The sequence below is a fragment of the Ranitomeya imitator genome, chromosome 1, assembly GCF_032444005.1.
Source record: "Ranitomeya imitator isolate aRanImi1 chromosome 1, aRanImi1.pri, whole genome shotgun sequence".
NCBI lineage: Eukaryota > Metazoa > Chordata > Amphibia > Anura > Dendrobatidae > Ranitomeya > Ranitomeya imitator.
In genome coordinates this window covers 73400027-73420731 of record NC_091282.1, presented here as the reverse complement: position 1 = coordinate 73420731, position 20705 = coordinate 73400027, and the positions used below count along the sequence as shown (strand labels likewise).

General features: G+C 45.8%; 1 protein-coding gene across 8 annotated transcripts in view; it reads left to right on the top strand.

Moving 5' to 3' along the window:
- LOC138662455 (von Willebrand factor A domain-containing protein 5A-like) overlaps positions 1-8108 on the top strand; it is a 287253-nt gene extending 279145 nt beyond the window's left edge. For all 8 annotated transcript variants that reach the window (XM_069748157.1, XM_069748173.1, XM_069748132.1 and 5 more), the window contains 2 exons: positions 4431-4557; positions 5632-8108. In XM_069748157.1, coding sequence (XP_069604258.1) covers positions 4431-4557; positions 5632-5711 — 207 coding nt within the window. In that variant the 3' untranslated portion in view covers positions 5712-8108. The remainder of the gene's footprint in view (positions 1-4430; positions 4558-5631) is intronic.
- Positions 8109-20705: the final 12597 nt, after the last annotated feature.

Here is a 20705-nt window from a genome sequence, read left to right as displayed (position 1 = left end):
TGTATATATACAGGGCAGAAGGAGCGGTACTGTGCAGTGTATATATACAGGGCAGGAGGAGTGGTACTGTGCAGTGTATATGTACAGGGCAGGAGGAGCGGTACTGTGCAGTGTATATATACAGGGCAGGAGGAGCGGTACTGTGCAGTGTATATATACAGGGCAGAAGGAGCGGTACTGTGCAGTGTATATATACAGGGCAGGAGGAGTGGTACTGTGCAGTGTATATATACAGGGCAGGAAGAGTGGGACTGTGCAGTGTATATACAGGGCAGGAGGAGTGGTACTGTGCAGTGTATATATACAGGACAGGAGGAGTGGTACTGTGCAGTGTATATATACAGGGCAGGAGGAGTGGTACTGTGCAGTGTATATATACAGGGCAGGAAGAGTGGGACTGTGCAGTGTATATACAGGGCAGGAGGAGTGGTACTGTGCAGTGTATATATACAGGACAGGTGGAGTGGTACTGTGCAGTGTATATATACAGGACAGGAGGAGTGGTACTGTGCAGTGTATATATACAGGGCAGGAGGAGTGGTACTGTGCAGTGTATATATACAGGACAGGAGGAGTGATACTGTGCAGTGTATATATACAGGGCAGGAGGAGTGGTACTGTGCAGTGTATATATACAGGGCAGGAGGAGTGGTACTGTGCAGTGTATATATACAGGGCAGGAGGAGTGGGACTGTGCAGTGTATATATACAGGGCAGGAGGAGTGGTACTGTGCAGTGTATATATACAGGGCAGGAGGAGTGGGACTGTGCAGTGTATATATACAGGACAGGAGGAGTGGTACTGTGCAGTGTATATATACAGGACAGGAGGAGTGGTACTGTGCAGTGTATATATACAGGGCAGGAGGAGTGGTACTGTGCAGTGTATATATACAGGGCAGGAGGAGTGGTACTGTGCAGTGTATATATACAGGGCAGGAGGAGTGGGACTGTGCAGTGTATATATACAGGACAGGAGGAGTGGTACTGTGCAGTGTATATATACAGGACAGGAGGAGTGGTACTGTGCAGTGTATATATACAGGGCAGGAGGAGCGGTACTGTGCAGTGTATATATACAGGGCAGAAGGAGCGGTACTGTGCAGTGTATATATACAGGGCAGGAGGAGTGGTACTGTGCAGTGTATATATACAGGGCAGGAGGAGCGGTACTGTGCAGTGTATATATACAGGGCAGGAGGAGTGGTACTGTGCAGTGTATATGTACAGGGCAGGAGGAGCGGTACTGTGCAGTATATATACAGGACAGGAGGAGTGGTACTGTGCAGTGTATATATACAGGGCAGGAGGAGTGGTACTGTGCAGTGTATATATACAGGGCAGGAGGAGCGGTACTGTGCAGTGTATATATACAGGGCAGAAGGAGCGGTACTGTGCAGTGTATATGTACAGGGCAGGAGGAGTGGTACTGTGCAGTGTATATGTACAGGGCAGGAGGAGCGGTACTGTGCAGTGTATATGTACAGGGCAGGAGGAGTGGTACTGTGCAGTGTATATATACAGGACAGGAGGAGTGGTACTGTGCAGTGTATATGTACAGGGCAGGAGGAGTGGTACTGTGCAGCGTATTATGCTATCCATATCTATCCACATTAGCAATCCATGTTTGAGAAAGACCTGTATTGTATGGTCGAAACGTAACATTTTATGGATTTCCTTATAAATAAAATATTCATCTGATTGCAAATTTGGAATGTCGAGTACTTTACATTACTAAAAATAAGGTACTCACCCATCGGAGATATAGTGCTGCCTCTCCGTCCACTGCCTCTGGTCTTTGTTGATAGTCCACACTTGTGACATCAGGAATATAGCGCATGTGACCCCTGCAGTCGATCACTGGGCTCAGCAGTGATGTCAGTTTCGTTAGTGCAAAACCTTTGAGCCCAGTGATTGGCTGCAGCAGTCATATGTCATGATGTCATCACTGCAGCAAGTCAAAGACTGAGGGCTAAACTAAATATGGAATAAAAAAAATAACAAAAATATTTTAAAAATGCCTTTGTGAAAAAATGATTACATTGGGCCTGTATTCTTCACACCCGGCTCTTATTGTGGGAGCTTTTTCTAAGGCTAAGTTCACATTGCGTTAGTGCAGTCCGTTCTACGCATACGTAAAGTCGGCACGACTTTGGCACAGCGGTAGCGCAGATGGAGCATCTGGTAGCTCCATGTGCGCTAACAGTGCGCTAGCAGTGACGGACCCGGAAACGCTGCAGCCCGCGTCTCGGGTCCGTCACTCAATGACGGCACATCGGTAGCGCATTGTGGGCGTGCGCTATCGATGCGTCCGCCATTGAAAGTAATGGCAGCGTTAACGGACTACGTTACACCGCGTTATGCCGCGGTGTAACGTAGTCCGTTAAACGGGTCACACGAACGCAGTGTGAACACAGCCTAAAAGGCCTCTTTCACACTTCCGTCGGCAGTGTCCCGTCGACATATGTCATCTTGTGAGAAAACAGGATCCTGCAAAAAAATTTGCAGGATCCTGTTATTTCCCATAGACTTTTATTAGCGATGGTTTGTGACGGATGGTCATCCGTTTCATCCGTTGTGCACTGGATCCGTCGCAAAATAGTGGTCCGTCGGGAACAAAAAACGTTCAAAGGAACATTTTTTGTCCACGTTGTCAAATTGTTCAGCGACGGATCCTACGTTGTCCGTCATCGGCTACAATGGTAGCCTATCGAAGCAGGATCCGTCGCTGACCGTCACTCGCAGGAATCCAGCGACGGATCCCGTCTCTCTCTCTCTCTCCATTCAAATTATGGCAACACAAATGACGCATCCGTCATTACACTCGATGTGTCGCACACGTTTTTCACTATTTTCGTGACGTCCGTCGATACGTTATTTTACTGCACAACGACACACAGCAGAAGACTGAAGTGTGAAAGAGGCCCAAGCTACACAATACAGCACTCCCGGTCATTGCACTACAGGACCTAACCATCCAGTCCACTTCACAGGCTCGGGGCAGTCAGTCTCCTGCTATATGATGGTCACTCGTTCCTCCCAATCAGCCCTCACCAGACCCACCTATATATTCTCCAGTTGAGAATCTCCCCCAACCTATGTACCTTTGCTTCCTTCTGGACTGACGTATGTCACAGCCACCACAGCTCTAGCAGACTGTCTCCCTCCAGACCTAGCAACATTCTCAGCCCAGACTGGCACTGGGCTATGGGTCAGTAGGTATTGTTTATGTGGGCTTCATATTACCCCAGCCTACAGCCTGCAGACACCACACTGGTGGACAAACCCAGGCCTGATGGGGTCATAGACTGAAACCTGGTTGCCCAAGCACCACACATGGTGTAGCCAAACCTCTTCCTCTTAGCATTAAACTGCTCTCTTGCTAATTCTGTTTTTTACAACAATACATTTAAGCAGGTATAAGCTTCAACAGGGGTCAGGCTGATGATGGCATCTTCACCAGGGTATGACCTGCCAAGGAACATGACCCACCTGCCCCCCGACCAAGCCGGTTCAAGTGATTAGACAAGAAAGCACAGAATACGATTGAGTACAACACAAAACATACACCTCAGACGTACACTGCGTATCCATAAGGCACCTCCAAACACCACCAAACATCTTCTTACATACACACAGTGCATGCGTCTGCCTCACACACTGCCGTCCACTGCTGTTGTTTCATGGTTAGAATGAAGATACAAGTCCATCAAGATCAAATGTCCCCATAAGGCAATCAGACTAGTTCCCTGTGTCGATGACCCATCACTGAATTTAGTTGTTCAGTTTTTGCCATTGGATAGTATCCCACCTCCTCAGCTATATTTCACACTGGTGTTTGTCCTGCTACAGCCACTTTATCACTACATTATTGCTCTGCGGCAAATTTTTACCGACTCTACTCGGGCTCCCCTTTGGTCGGGTATCTTTCCCAGAAACTGCTTCCATCTTTGTTCTTTTCAGTCTTCACTACCAGGGGTCCTTTGCTTGCCATGTGGCCACCCTGACTCACTTCCTGCAAGCGGTTCGTTGTTATTGCAGTATCGATAGCTTTACAGAGAATTTCATATACGGTATACATTCACAAAACAGGCAAAAGTGACCACAATTACATAAGTCGACAGGCACAATGGTTAGTTCATTTCCTCATGTTAGCTACGATCTCAGTAAAGTGGCCACACAGAATTAGAACGTTATTTACCTGCAGATTAATGCTATATCTGCAGGTAAATAGTATTTTCCAAGACGAGAGGTTCCCTTTAACGATTCTTTAAAGTTATTATTATATTCTGTTTAATTGCTTCCCTTTAAATTCTTTGGAACACAGTTATTTTTGGGGGTGTCCTGCAGTTTAATGATCATTTCCTGCCAGTTGATCCCGTAAATAATATATTCTATTTTACATTTTAATATTTTTTTATCATTACAAGACTAAGGACCCTTCAGTGTGGGCGACAGTCCTGGCAGTGATCTGGCTTCATTCCACTTGTCTGGAGCAGAGAGAGGAATGGGAATTACTGGAGGGAAAAGCCATCTCCTGGCTTAAGGCCAAAGCAGGTAATGTCTCAGAAATCGATTGATAACGATGTGTTTATGTAGAGCTAAAGCTGCTGAATCTGAATCTTTTATTCTTTCTCCATTTTTTTGCAGCATTTTTTGCCTTTTTATGCGTTCATGGTGCAGATTTGAGTCAGTGGTTTTTATGCATTTTTTGGTGAAAAAACCTTGGAATTCTGCATATGAAAACTCAGTTGCATTATTTTTAGTTTCCCCATAGACGCCAATGGGGTAGAGGCACTAAAAACACACTATAACTATAACCACACAGTGGGCATGAATTTTCCTGAAATCACATTTATTTTGCTTGAACTATAAAAAAGGCAGCATTTATACTATTTTGGAACATGGTCTAAAGTCTATCGACATTTGCCTCACATTCAGTTTACTTCCCACAAATCATCCAATAAAGGAATTAAAGTGGTTTTCTCGTCAGGACATAGGGATGACCTGTGCTGCAATATCAGATTGGTGTTGGTCTGACACTTGGTACCCTGATGAGCTGTTACAAGCTCCGGCGGTGGCCAGATGTACACACATTGAATGGAGATTTAATGCGCTTCTGCATTCAGAGTGCAGCAGCTGCTGCTGAGTGCAGCAAAACACCTTCTCTTCAAAAGGATAGGAGCTGTTCTGCAGAACCCAGCAGCGGCTGCTACACGTTCAATAGGGCTGCACTTTGCTGCTCTGTTCAGTGTGTGGCTGCTTGTATCAGACGATCGGTAGGGATGTCAGGCGGTAGATCACCACTGATCCGATATTGATGATCTGGGCTAACCTATAGGACATCAATATGTCCTGATCAGACAACCTCTTAAGTTGATACCGAGCCCACAAGGTACGTTTTAAAAATAAAAAATTAAGTTACGATGATTTATAAATAAAGAAATCGGTGGAGGCAGAAATACTGATCCATATTAGAAGACTTCCCGTTACACTGATTTCTGGCTGTATAATGCCACGTTTCTGCAGTGTGTATACAGGCTCCTGCTGGGATCAGTCAGCTGTAATATATATATATATATCGTATATTGCTATCTGGTCCTCACCAGGGAATGCTTTCTATATCCTCAGGTTCGTCCCTGGATCAGTTTGTCAGAGCCGGGAATGAGCTGCTGAAATCCTGTGTGGATCCTAAAGTGTTCGGCCTGTGAGATGGAAGAATAAAGGTGGCGCAAGTTTCTCCTCCTGCATCCTGAGAGATCGCCGTCCTGCAGAACGTTGCTGCTTCTCGTCTTTACTTTGAGCTGTTTGCTGATATCCCTGTGCCTTATTACTCTTCTTATAGGACACACGCCAAAGATGCAAAAGTTTAGTCTAAAGTATAATCTTCTAGTTATATCTTTATTACACAGGCGCTTCAATATCCGCAAGTGATTAAAATGTAAAGAGCAACTCCACCTAAAATGTTCAGATCGATGAGGAAAGTCCTTTAACACATAAGGGGGTAGAAGGGCAGTGCAAAAAAAAACACTCCATATCTGCACCCTAGAACTGCATAATAAATAAATTGGTATTTTTATCACACTTTAGCATCAATTAGAAGTCAAGAAACCTTCAAAACAAAACAAAACCATGGTATATTGGTCCAATAATTGGGTTCAAGACTCCATGAATTATGTATGGTTTTGCAACACATCTCTATTTGTGGTGCAGATATTTTTTGAAGGAGGCAGCCATCTTTTCCTAATTCTTTACTACTTCAGTGACCTTAGATGTCTAATTTTTTTTTCTCACATGTGAAAACAACTAGCAGGTTTTCATCAGTGTTTGGTCATCGTGTCCATTTTTACCATCATTTGTTTTCTTTCAAAATTGCAAATTTCCTTCCCATTATAGTGTTAAAAATGGACGACGCACAGATTGCACACAGATGGCGTTCATGTACCGTCTGTGGTTTTCACAGACCCTTAGGCCGGGATCACACATGTGAGAAATACGTCTGAGTCTCGCATGGTAATACCCGTCTCTCTGGAGCGGAGCGTGCGGCTCCATATATTGCTATGCGGCCGCACTCTCCGCTCCTGAGTGACGGCGGCAATGCCGGATATTAACATGCGAGACTCGGACATATTTTTCGCATGTGTGATCCCGACCTTAGACTTGAATGGGTCATTTTGATCTGTGACTCAGATCCAAAACAGTCATGTCTCCGTGATTTTTTGTGGACACACAAAGCTGAAAAAACACGGACATGTGAATAGCACTATGGACTACAATTAGTAAAAACATGGACTAAACATGTATGTAAATAATGGATTTCTGAATGAAACCTAAGGTACATTAAAAGAAAGTGATGATCGGCCCGTGAAAAACCTCCTGGTGATCAATCACCAGACAAATGAGCGCTCATCTGGTGGGTTGTTTATTACCAGCATAAAAATCATTAGGTCTCCTTCAGACATCCATGAACATTGGTCCGATCTCGTATTACTATGCACACTCTGGCCATGCGTTTCGCGACCCCGAGCTAGACTGCTTCATGTATTTCTATGAGGCTGTCACGAGATATGCGGCCAGCACATTGTGATCCGAGATTGGACTGATGATCACGGATGTCTGAAAGAGCACTTATTAGCAGCAAATCCCAATGTGTCAGCAGATGAGCTGCCAATAAGATAATTCTCTACGGGGACAGGACGATCGTATTAACGATGTTCTCATCAATATTCGTCAGCCTTTGTAAACAGGCCAGTAAATCAGCACTGATCGGCTTGTATATAATCAATCCGCCTGTCGAAATGCACCTTTCTAATTTTAAGAACACCCCTTGAGGCAACGTGGGACATCAATCATTCTCTAGATTGTGTCCTCCACCCAGGATAGGAGATATCCATTCTCATTAGTTGGTGGTGGATCAAAAGTGAAAATCTCTCTTGAGTAGAGTTAGTTAGAGTTTATTCACAGGCTCCATTCCATCCGCCACAACAGTGGTGTGTGGCCGATGGAATGGGTGAAAGAGTATGGCCTCTTATCTGTCGGCAGCCATGGTTCTTCTTTAGCCAGCGAAGCACAACGTTATAGTTGCAATGTGATGTACATGTGACGTCTTGCCAGACCGGCTAATCAACGAGATGCGGATGCCAGCAGTAAGAGATGGTATTCCCTCCCGCTCCCGTTCCGTCAGACTCAGGTAATTGTTGTGGCCGATCGAATGGGACATGCAAATCAATTTGCACCAACTCCAGTCTTGTGCATTCCGAAAGTTCTCCTTCTTTGGTTTTGCGGCCACCAAGTACCATCCGTGTATCATAGAGTGTGGAGTTTTTAGAGATAGGTGCCATTGCTCTTTATTAAAATTTGTTTATAATCCACTGACCATCCAACATTAGGTCAACTATGGTGAGAAGGAACAACATCTAAGCAGAGAACCCCCCAAAACGAACATCCTCAATGTATTCTGTAGGCATTACAAGTGAAGATTGTTGACTCTATGTTCTTGTTATTGAGTTTGTTTTAATATATGATTCTTTGTAACATGATCTAATGGATTGTTTCATTGTTCTGCACCATTTTTTCTATAATCATCATTAAACTGCAGTTATCAGTTAGTCCTTGGTGTCCAGGTCAACTGTGTCCATGGCAGGAACATATCTATCAGTTGTAACATGAAGCTCGTGAGTCCAGAATGAAAATTCTAAAACAGATTAAACCATTCACTCAAACTAAGTATACAAAACGCTGAGTATCGAAGAGATCCATAGTATTAGTAATTATGTTTTATGTGAAACATAATTAAAAAAACAGTAAAAAATGAGAATGTCCTATAGAGGACACTAAAGTGGCCAACCAAACGTGAACAATGTACACAATCCAAAAGATTATTAACTGACTAGCTGAATCCTTCTGTGGAGACACGAGAGGGTCGGCGGGCGCCCCTGTCCGCTAGTCGGAACCACATGGGCCAGTGATTGTCCCACGGCACGCCCGCTCTCCCTTTAACGTGCGAATAACGCTACTCAGACAACACAGGAAAGAGTAAAACAGTGTGGCAATGCTTTATTAAACCACAAAACAGTCAAATAACAAGTAGAATAGTCCCCAGCAAATACTCAAAGATGGTACACATTACAGAGTCTCACCTTTCCGCTGACTCGCCGGGATAATAGCAGCTGTTACTTCAGAGCTCCCAGGGTCGACTACCCCACCTGTGGCACGCACATAGAGAGGCGGTAATGACAAGCGTAGGAAGATGAAAGTCCATTCAAGTGCAAAGCCAGTTGACCTGAGGGTCACAAACTGGCTTCTACAAACATTCCATGAAGCCAGGTGACAGGCGAATCCCAATCCTGGCTTTCTTCAAACATATCCATGGTTCAGAGATGGTCAATGGAGCATATCTGTATTCTTCCAACCGGGGCCGAGGTTCCCTATAATGTTTCCTGTAGAATGATAGATTTGTGACGGAGCCAAGATGTATTGGCAGCAGGGCTGTAGGGTCCACTGGATGTTTTGATGTCTTGGCAGAATCTCTGGCTGTCTCTCTCTCTCTCTCTGTCACTCTATACAGAGACATTTAACCTCTTTTTATACTTAATAAGTGTTCTTCATTTAGTATTGACATAAAGGATGAGACCAAGTATCATTACTTGATTATTTCATCTATTTGCATAGTTTTCCTCTGTTTTCGAAGTCACCAAATTATTTAGCCTACACAATGCATAATTAGCCTATCAGTAAACATCGCTAGTCATCAAGGATAAGAGCACAATATGTTATATGAAATATCAGCTTACAAGTCAATATTACAGGCTTACACAAACAAAAGTGTGTATTCTTGACCAGCTAGAAATAAATGCTTCAAATCAAAAGTCAACATATAGATAACAGCCTATTCTTCCTGGCTTGCTAAAAATAGTCGTCTGGCTAATTAAGTTACAATTCTGTGTCTCCACATTGCTCTTCCATCTTAATTAGCCAGACGTGATAGGATTCCAATCATCCATCTCCACTTATGGGGAACAGTCCACAACATATCTTTAAGCACAGTCACGAATGTAAGAGGTCTCACCTTTATGGCACAAAACTTTCTATCACCCAGTTTCCTCAGAGCATATTCCATGTCTTCCTTGCGAAATTAAACTCCGCACGTAATTGAGCAGAAACAACTGGTATCCATTGTGTCCACACATGGCTTCCTCTGCATTCTGTAGTTCCTGGATTAAATCCCATTCAATCTGTCAAAGCTGGAACAGGTCCTGTAGTTTCCGTTCCTTGTTGAGGTTATACATCCGATCTGGTCTTCTTCCCAAGGCCAAGTTGGTGGGGCTGGACATAGTGGTATCCAAAACCTGCTATTAAATGTCTCATCAATGGTCTGCTGGGTCTGTATGTATCCCTAGGTGTGGAGCCCTAGACAGTGTGAGAACACCAGTCCCCAGCAGCTCCCCCGGTTCTGCCGAGCTGAGTAGTATCCCACAGCTTCCACCATAATGTGGAGACATGGGTGGTCAGCAGGCGCCCCAGCCCACAACTGAAATCGAATGGACCAGGGATCATCCCACCGAATGCCCGCTCTCCTTTTAAGGTGGGCATAACTCTACTCAGACAACACAGGGTGAAGGTAAAACAGTGTAGCAATGCTTTATTGATCCCCAAAACAGGCAGATAACACATAGAACAGTCCCAGCAAATACCTAAAGATGGTGCACACTAGAGTCTCGCCCTTCCGCTGACTCGCCGGGATAATGGCAGCTGTTACTTCAGAGCTCCCAGGGTCGACTACCCCACCTGTGGCATGCACACAGAAAGGAAATAATGACAAGCGTAGGAAGATGATAGTCCATTCAGGTACAAGGCCAGTTGACCGGAGGGTCACAACCTGGCTTCATTTTCCAGGGTCAGCTACCCCACCTGTGGCACACACACAGAGAGGGGGTAACGACAAGCTTAGGAAGATGACATTCCATTCAGGTACAAGGGCAGTTGCCTGAGGGTCACAACCTGGCTTCAAGGATTAGAGCACAATATGTTATATGAGATATCAGCTTACAAGTCAATATTACAGGCTTACACAAGGAAAAGTATTTTTTCTTGACCAGCCAGAAAGAAATGCTTAAAGGGAATCTGTCACCTCATTTTTGGTATATAAGCTGCGGCCACCACCATCAGGGGCTAATCTACAGCATTCTGTAATGCTGTAGATAATTCCCCGATGTAACCTGAAAGATAAGAAAAACAAGTTATAGTATACTCACCTGGGGGCGGTCCGATCCGATGGTCGTCGTGGTCCGGATCTGTCGCCTCCCATCTTCATACGATGACGTCCTCTTCCTTGCTTCATGCCGCGGCTCCTGCCCAGGCGTACCCCCCCCCCCCCAAGTAAGTATATTATAACTTGCCTCTCTTATGTTTCAGGTTACATCGAGGACTTATCTACAGTATTACAGAATGCTGTAGATAAGCCCCTGATGGTGGTGGCCGAAGCTTATATACGAAAAATGAGGTGACAGATTCCCTTTAAATTCAAAAGTCAACATATAGATAACAGCCTATTCTTTCTGGTTTGCTAAAAATAGTCGTCTGGCTAAATAAGATACAATTCTGTGTCTCTACAACTTCTAAAATCTATGTAGAAACAGGTCAATTTTCACTTCATGAGTCAAAGATCCGCAAGTGATTTACAGTACAATGTAAATCAATGGGGAAAAAAAATTGCTGTGCTAATGGTGCGGAAACTTCCGCATGGAAAATGCTGTGGATCAAAAGAAGGAGCATGTCATTTATTTGTGCGGATTTGCAGCGTTTTTGTACCCATTCCATTATAGAAATCCGCAGGAGTAAAAACAAATGAAATCCACATAAGAAACGCATCAAATCTGCACCTGCGTTTTCTGCCAAGAGATGCAGAATGCGCACAAAAAAATGTCAGAGGCAAATCTGCAACGTGTGCACATACCCTTATACTGGTCATTGTTAAACTTTACGGTGAGAGCAGAATTAACATTTTTCTCCAGCAGATGGCAGCATGTGAGCGTTACATCTTCTTGAGCTCTTTGATTGTGGTCCCTGGTGTAGTCACTATATACAGTGGCATGTAAAAGTTTGGGCACCCCTGGTCAAAATTACTGTTATTGTCAACAGTTAAGCAAGTTGAAGATGAAATGATACCTAAAAGGCCTAAAGTTAAAGATGACACATTTCCTTTGTATTTTAGGCAAAAAAAAATATATTGTCATTTTTACCTTTTTAAAAATTACAAATAGGAAAATGGGCCGATGCAAAAGTTTGGGCACCCTTGGAGATTTGTGTTCTCAGATAACTTTGACCAAGGTTTCAGATCTTATTTAGCCTGTTAGGGTTATGGCTTGTTCATTATCATCGTTAGGAAAGGCCAGGTGATGCAAACTGTTCAGATTTATAAAAACTCAGCCTCCTCTAACCTTGCATTAAAAAACAGCAGCCATGAGTTCTTCTAAGCAGCTACCTAGCACTCTGAAAAATGGTGGCGGCCCACAAAGCAGGAAAAGGCTATAAGAAGATAGCAAACTGTTTTCAAAAGTTGCCCTTTCTTCAGTTCCAAATGTATTTAAGAAATGGCAGTTACCAGGAACAGTGGAGGTCAAGATAAGGTCTGGAAGACCAAGCAAAAATTTATGTGAGAGCTGCTAGAGAGGCAAATCAGAATCCCCGCTTGACTGCAAAAGACCTTCAGAAAGATTTAGCAGACTCTGGAGTTGTACATTGTTCTACTGTTCAAAGACACCTTCACAAATATGACCCTCAGGGATGAGTCTTCAGAAGAAAACCTCTCCTGCATCCTCACTATAATATTCAGCATCAGAAGTATGCAAAAGAACATCTAAATAAGCCTGATACATTTTGGAAACAAGTTCTGTGGACCAATGAGGTTAAAATAGAACTTTTTGACCACAATGATCAAAGGTATGTGTGGAGAGAAAAAAGAGCACAGAATTTCAGGAAAAGAACAGCTCACCAACCATTAAAGGGGTTTTCCTATGAACTAAAGTCAATTATGTTTACTACATTTTGGTCCTCCTAGGCACAGGAGGACTCAAAAGAGTATACAGACATTAGTCAAATAACGGATACCGCGCTTAGGGGATATAATCGAGAATGCCACTAACCACATAAGCGCAACCAACGCGTGTTTGCACTGACCAGATACCTGTACCAACACGCTAATTGGTAGTGAGAAAACAATGCAATAACAAACGTCCTAACACGGCTACTATAGCCCCCTGGCTGCAGAAATGGTGCAGCCGTATGCACCGGAATGATAGGGCACTCACCCCACTGAGGCTGTATCTGTGCCCGGATGATGTTGCTACTGCGTCCGGTTATGCAGCTGGGAGCCGGGAAAGCAGAGGAGCCCCGGCCGGTGGCGTCCCTGGTTACAGCTAGGAAAAAATGGCTCGAGTGTCTATACAGTGTGTATACAGACATTACAACGGTGGATTACAGCTGATTCTTTTTGTGAGGTAAAACATTTTCCTGCCTGTTTTTGTGCAATGTTTTACCTCAAAGAAATAATCAGATGTGATCCTATGCTGTAATATCTGTGTATTCGAACTAGAACAATTTTCCAAGGAATAATTAATGAAAATCTCTCAAACAAGAAGTGAAAGACTCTTGGCTAGCTACAAAAAAACATTTACAAGCTATAATACTTGCAAAAGGGGGTGCTACTAGATACTAACATTACATTGTGCCCAAACATTTGCATCAGCCCATTTTCCTTTCTGTAATTTTTAATCCCTTCACTCAGGGCCGGCTCCAGGTTTTCGTGGGCCCTGGGCAGAAGGATCTCAGTGGCCCCTTTAACACATACCATAATTCATGGTACACAGATATGGCAGAGAAATATAGGTATAGTACAATGCCAAAGATTTCACTTACTTCTTACATTACATGAGTAATATCAATTATAAATTCTACAATAGCCCAGAAACCGGACAGTATAGTCCTCCATACAATATTATGAGCACCACATAGTGCTCCATACAGTATAAAGGGCCCCATATATTGCTCCATACAGAATGAGTCCCATATTTTGCTTCATACAGAATAATGGACCCCATTAAATTATCCATACAGTATAATGAACCTCATACATTTCTGCATACAGACTAATGAGACCCATATATTGCTCCATACAGTATAATGAGCCCCATATATTGCTCCATACAGAATAATGAACCCATATATTGCTCTATACAGTATAATGAGCCCCATATATTGCTCCATACAGAATAACAAGCCCCATATATTGCTCCATAGAGTATAATGAGCCCCATATATTGCTCTATACAGTATAATGATCTCTACAAATTGCTCCATACAGAATAACGGGCCCAATATATTGCTTCATACAGAATAATAAGCCCCATATATTGCTCCATACAGTAGAATGATCCCCATATATTGCTCCATACAGTATAATGATCTCCATATATTGCTCCATACAGAATAACGAGCCCCATATATTGCTCCAAATAGTATAATGAGCCCCTTATATTGCTCCATACATAATGGACCCATATAATGCTCCATACATAATGGGCCCATATAATGCTCCATACATAATGAGCCCCATATAATGCTCCATACAGACATACAGTATATGATGGGCCCCATATATTGTTCCATATATAATGGACCTCATATAATGCTCCATACCATACATAATGGGTCCCATATAATGCTCCATACATAATGGGCCCAATGTAATGCTCCATATATAATGGGCCCCATATAATGCTCCAGTATATGATGGACCCCATATAATGCTCCATATATAATGGGCCCCATGTAATGCTCCATACAGTATATGATGAGACCCATACATTGCTCCATATTTAATGGACCCATATAATTCTCCATACATAATGGGCCATATATAATGCCCCATACAGAATGGGCCCCATAGAATGCTCCAGTATATTATGGGCCCCATATATTGATCCATATATAATGAGCCCCATATATTGCTCCAGTATATGATGGGCTCCATATAATGCTCCATACGGAATAACCCCATATATTGCTCCAAACATAAAAAAAAAATACTCATCTCCTCGCTTGACCACAGGTCCGGACTCCTCAGAGCTGCCGTATTTAAGCTCTCTGCACTGTGACTGCTCAGAGCAGAGGGTAGTCATATCATCGTGCCCTCTGACCTGAGACGTCACAGAGTCAGAGGTTGTAGAAGACGTAATAGCGGAGGAACAGGGAGAGGTAAGTACTGCAAGTACTGGGGCCCTGAGGAAGTGAGGGTGGAGAGCCACTCGCAGGTGCTGGCACTGGGTGTCCATAGCGTGCTGGGGTCCCCGATGGCGAGTGGGTTCCCCTGCCTGCTCAGTGCTTCGGCACTTGTTCAGGTGCACCGAGGGCAGACTAGAGATTAGTGAACCTTTCAAGGCTCGGTTCCATTGGCCGAAGGTTTACACATTTGCCGAACATGCTGGCCGAATGGTTTGACAAACATACCCGAACGCCATTAGATTCAATGGGAGGCCAAACGAAACATATAGACAACACCTTAAGGGATGACAGAAAGCTTCCCAAAAAGCTAAACTTAGGGTCAGACACCATGAAAAGCGGCATCAATTGATCGACAGTAGAAATTTGCAAATGGCACAGCAGCAGTCAGCCATGGGCAATGCATGAGGTATCAGGGTCTGAGCCAGCATTTACAACTTGGAATTGAAATTTCAATGAGGACCTGGTGGTTAAGTCAGCGGTGTAAGCCTTCTTAGCTGAAAGACCTGATACCTCATGCAACACCTCCATTTTTTTTTTTATTCCAGCCACACTCAAGTGGCATAAACATAAGTTTCATACATTAATATTGGTACAAAAATGTAAAGAAAGTAACACAGGTAGTTAACCAAAAGTAAGTGCAGGACTGCTCATCTAGGAGCCCGACTTACACAGGCAACCCACCAATTGAAGACCCAATTTGGAGTCTCCACATTTCAAAAAATAATTGTCACACACCACTATAGTGGCATACGTTTCCTAAGAGTATAATATGCCTCACACCTTCCACCACAGGCAACCCACCAGATGGAGACCCAACTTAAAGTGGAAATCTGGCCTTCTGATTTGCCTCTGAAACACAGTTTTGTCACAAACGATTTGGAGTAGCAAATGGGGCCTCCTGAGACTGCCACACAATTTTTGCACGATCTAGTTCGATGCTGGAAGATCGATTTCACACAGGACAGGATCCTATCTATTTAACTGACAAGTTCACCTCCAAACAATATAATGGCCCCTACATAGCCCTCCAAATAGTTTAATGGCCCCCGATATAGTATAGTTCTGCAAATATAATACCACCCTCACATAGTCCTACAAACAGTATAATGTCCCATCACATAGACCTACAAACAGTATAACAGCCCCCATATAGTCCAGGAAACAGTATAATGGCAGGCATATAGCCTCCAAATAGTATAATGGCCAACACATAGCACTCCATACAGCAATATGGGCCCCGTATAGCCCTCCATACAGCATTATGGGCCCCACATCGCCCTTCATACAGTATTATGGGCCACACATAGCACTTCATACAGTATCATGAGCCCTACATAGCCCTCCATACAGTATTATGGGCCCCATCAGGGCCGCCATCAGGGCATTACAGCCGTGACTGGCGTAAGGGGCCCGGTGAGCAGAGGGGGCCCGCCTCTTACCTGCTCACCGGGCCCCTACCGGCAGCCGCAGGCTGAACCGGGCCCTTAGCGGCGGCCGGCGCTACAGCTGTACGCTATTGACATGCGGGCCCGCGCCCGCACATCAATAGTTAACAGCCGCCAGCCGCAGCGTGCAGGTCGCCGGCGTCTGACGTCATTGTCAGTCGCCGGCGAGTGCACGGTGCAGCTGCATGGAGAGAGGAGCGCGGCAGGTAAGTAGAACTTTTTTTTATTTTTATTGAGAGCGGCGATCGGGGGGGGGGGTTTGGGCAGAAGGCTGGACACAGGGGGGGCAGAAGGCCGCTGGACACAGGGGGGCAGAAGGCCGCTGGACACAGGAGGGCAGTAAAGCTGGACACAGAGGGGGCAGAAGGCCGCTGGACACAGGGGGGGCAGAAGGCCGCTGGACACAGAGGGGGCAGAAGGCCGCTGGACACAGAGGGGGCAGAAGGCCGCTGGACACAGGGGGGGCAGAAGGCCGCTGGACACAGGGGGGGCAGAAGGCCGCTGGACACAGGGGGGGCAGGAGGCCACTGGACACAGGGGGGCAGTAAAGCTGGACACAGGGGGGGCAGTAAAGCTGGACACAGAGGGGGCAGAAGGCCGCTGGACACAGGGGGGCAGTAAAGCTGGACACAGGGGGGAGCAGAAGGCTGGATACAGAGGGGGCAGAAGGCCGCTGGACACAGGGGGGCAGTAAAGCTGGACACAGGGGGGCAAAAGGCCGCTGGACACAGAGGGGGCAGAAGGCCGCTGGACACAGGGGGGCAGTAAAGCTGGACACAGAGGGGGCAGAAGGCCGCTGGACACAGGGGGGCAGTAAAGCTGGACACGGGGGGCAGAAGGCTGGACACAGAGGGGGCAGAAGGCCGCTGGACACAGGGGGGGCAGAAGGCCGCTGGACACAGGGGGGCAGTAAAGCTGGACACAGGGGGGGCAGAAGGCCGCTGGACACAGGGGGGCAGTAAAGCTGGACACGGGGGGCAGAAGGCTGGACACAGAGGTTGCAGAAGGCCGCTGGACACAGGGGGGCAGTAAAGCTGGACACAGAGGGGGCAGAAGGCCGCTGGACACAGGGGGGCAGTAAAGCTGGACACAGGGGGGGCAGAAGGCTGGACACAGAGGGGGCAGAAGGCCGCTGGACACAGGGGGGCAGAAGGCTGGACACAGAGGGGGCAGTAAAGCTGGACACAGGGGGGGCAGTAAAGCTGGACACAGGGGGGGCAGTAAAGCTGGACACAGGGGGGGCAGAAGGCTGGACACAGAGGGGGCAGTAAAGCTGGACACAGGGGGGGCAGAAGGCTGGACACAGGGGGCAGTAAAGCTGGACACAGAGGGGGCAGTAAAGCTGGACACGGGGGCAGAAGGCCGCTGGACACAGGGGGGCAGTAAAGCTGGACACGGGGGGCAGAAGGCTGGACACAGGGGGGCAGTAAAGCTGGACACAGGGGGGGCAGAAGGCTGGACACAGAGGGGGCAGTAAAGCTGGACACAGAGGGGCAGTAAAGCTGGACACAGGGGGGCAGAAGGCCGCTGGACACAGTGGGGCAGTAAAGCTGGACACGGGGGGGCAGAAGGCTGGACACAGGGGGGCAGTAAAGCTGGACACAGGGGGGGCAGAAGGCTGGACACAGAGGGGGCAGTAAAGCTGGACACAGAGGGGGCAGTAAAGCTGGACACAGGGGGACAGAAGGCCGCTGGACACAGGGGGGCAGTAAAGCTGGACACAGGGGGGGCAGAAGGCTGGACACAGAGGGAGCAGTAAAGCTGGACACGGGGGGGGCAGAAAGCTGGACACAGAGGGGGCAGAAAGCTGGACACGGGGGGGCAGAAAGCTGGACACATGGGGGGCAGAAAGCTGGACACGGGGCAGAGTGCTGGACAGAGATGGGGCAGAGTGCTGGACAGAGATGGGGCAGAGTGCTGGACAGAGATGGGGCAGAGTGCTGGACAGAGATGGGGCAGAGTGCTGGACAGAGATGGGGCAGAGTGCTGGACAGAGATGGGGCAGAGTGCTGGACAGAGATGGGGCAGAGTGCTGGGCAGAGTGCTGTACACAGATGAGGCAAAGTGCTGGACATAAATGGGGCAGGATTGGAAACAGATGGGGCAGAATGGAGACAGATGGGGCAAGGTTGGAGACAGATGGGGCAGGATGGATACGATGGAGACAGATGGGGCAGGATGGGGAGATCATATGGGGCAGAATGGATACTCATGAGGGCAGGATGGGAGAACATATGGCTGGAGCCTGGAATGAGACACACGGGGGCTAGGATGGCGAATATTACCATAGGGGCTAATTAAGGGATATTATTATTGCAGTGATGTATTTATTTTATTTTTTGAGTATACTGTTTTAAATGGGGGGGGCGGTCCTGTTACTGTGTAGAGTGATACTATGTTGCCTTCTTCATGTGGTGTAATGTAGAAGTTGGGAAAATTAAGTAATGTGTTCTACAAGCGGAACTCGAGATAACTGTTTTATTTCCTGCAGAGACGAGTCCTGGCTGGATGAAGTGATGGCGGTCTGTGCTGGATGAAAGATGAAGGTACTTCACCTAGAGACGTCACTGGTGAGTCAGTGTTACCTATATACTGACACTATACACTGTATACTATATACAGAGGTCCTGTGTACAATGTCACCAGTGATCACTGTATTACCTATATATTATATACAGAGCTCCTGTGTGTAATGTCACCAGTGATCACTGTATTACCTGTACACAGACACTGCTTACTAATTACAGATCTCCTGTGCATAATGGCACTGATGGTGATAGTATTGTGGGTTTTTTTTTTATTACTGATCAGTATTGTAGTATTCAGTCATTATTGGTTATATGCGGTCTGGTCATGGTGTAGCGGTATTTGTTCCTTGTATGTGATATTATTCGGTCACTGTGGTGGTAATATGTCATCTGGTCATAGTGCTGTGGTATTTGTTCCTTGTATGTAGTATTATAGGTCATTTTAAAAATTGAAAAATAAATAAAAATATACCTAAATTGTATTGCATATTTTAACAAATATTTAGTAGGTTACAGTAGAGTAGGGCCCGGCCAAAAGTGTCTACCTTGTTGTGGTGGCGGCTTAAAAAATCTTTTGGCCAAAACAAAAGCTGCCGGCTATATGTGTGATCTGGTGATGGGAACTGTTAATGTGTGATAGGTGAGAAGTGGAGATTTTCCAAGAGAGAGCGGTGGGACTGTGGACAGTTCGTGGGGTGGAGCCTGGAGGCGGGGCTGGGGTGGAGCCTGGGCGGAGTTTCAAGGGGGCCCCGAAAATTTTGCCAGTATGGGGCCCTGAAATTTCTAGTGGCAGCCCTGGGCCCCATATAGCCTTCCATACAGTATTATGGGCCTCACATAGCCCTCCATACAGTATTATGGGCCCCACATAACCCTCCATACAGTATTTTGTGCCCCACATAGCCCTCCATACAGTATTATGGGGACCACATATTCCTTCATACAGTATTACGGGCCCCACATGGCCCTCCTTACAGTATTATGTGCCCCATATAGCGCTTAATACAGTACTATGGGCCTCATATAATGTTCTATACATAAAAAATAAATACTCACCTTTCACCGTTCCCCGCTACAATGATGTCAGGACTTGAATGTAGCAACTCTTGTGCATCAGGCGGCACTTCTTCCCTCTGAGCTATTCAGCTCAGCTGCTGGACAGTCTCTTGCTAACCCAGATACTAGTACCTGTGTTGTTCTGACTTTCTCAAACCCTGAGTTCCTGATTGTCTCCAAACTGTGTACCTGATTGTCTTCACCTTGATTAAACACCCTACTTAAACCTGTCATTGCACATCCTTCCTTGCGAGATTATAGATCTACCACCCTGTAGTAAAGCTTCCTTTTACCTGCTCCTTCATTCTAAAATTATACTACTGCTTCCATATACCAACCCCATGGCTATTCCTAGCTACATTTCCTGCTGATCCGTTAACTACATTGCTGCTCTTGTGTACCAACCCCTTGGCTATTCCTGACTATGCTACCTTCTGGTGCTGCCCCCTGGTGGTTGCAATACCACTACTCCAACTCAGTCCATAGCAGAATAGCTGCGGTGATTCAAGCATAATATACAAGCACCGCCAAAATACTCAGAGAACAACCGAGCATGCTCGGAAAACTCGAGTAACGAGCACACTTGCTCATCACTAATCTGCATGTTTTTCACAATTTCTGACATGAAATCAGAATAAACCTGTTTTAATGCCTTAAACATTCTCTCTCATTATTCTGACATTGGGCAAATATTAATAATTAATCCTAATTGACCTAAAAGGGATAAGGTTATTCTGATTTCATGTCAGATATTGAGAAAAACATGTCTTTTTATATAGTGTATGGAAACTTCTGGTTTCAACTGTACCATGCATGTTTCTCAGCATTGTGCATGCATCTCGGCTGGATGTGGGGCCATAATGTCATTTTCATGGCTTGATGAGGATACCCCTGT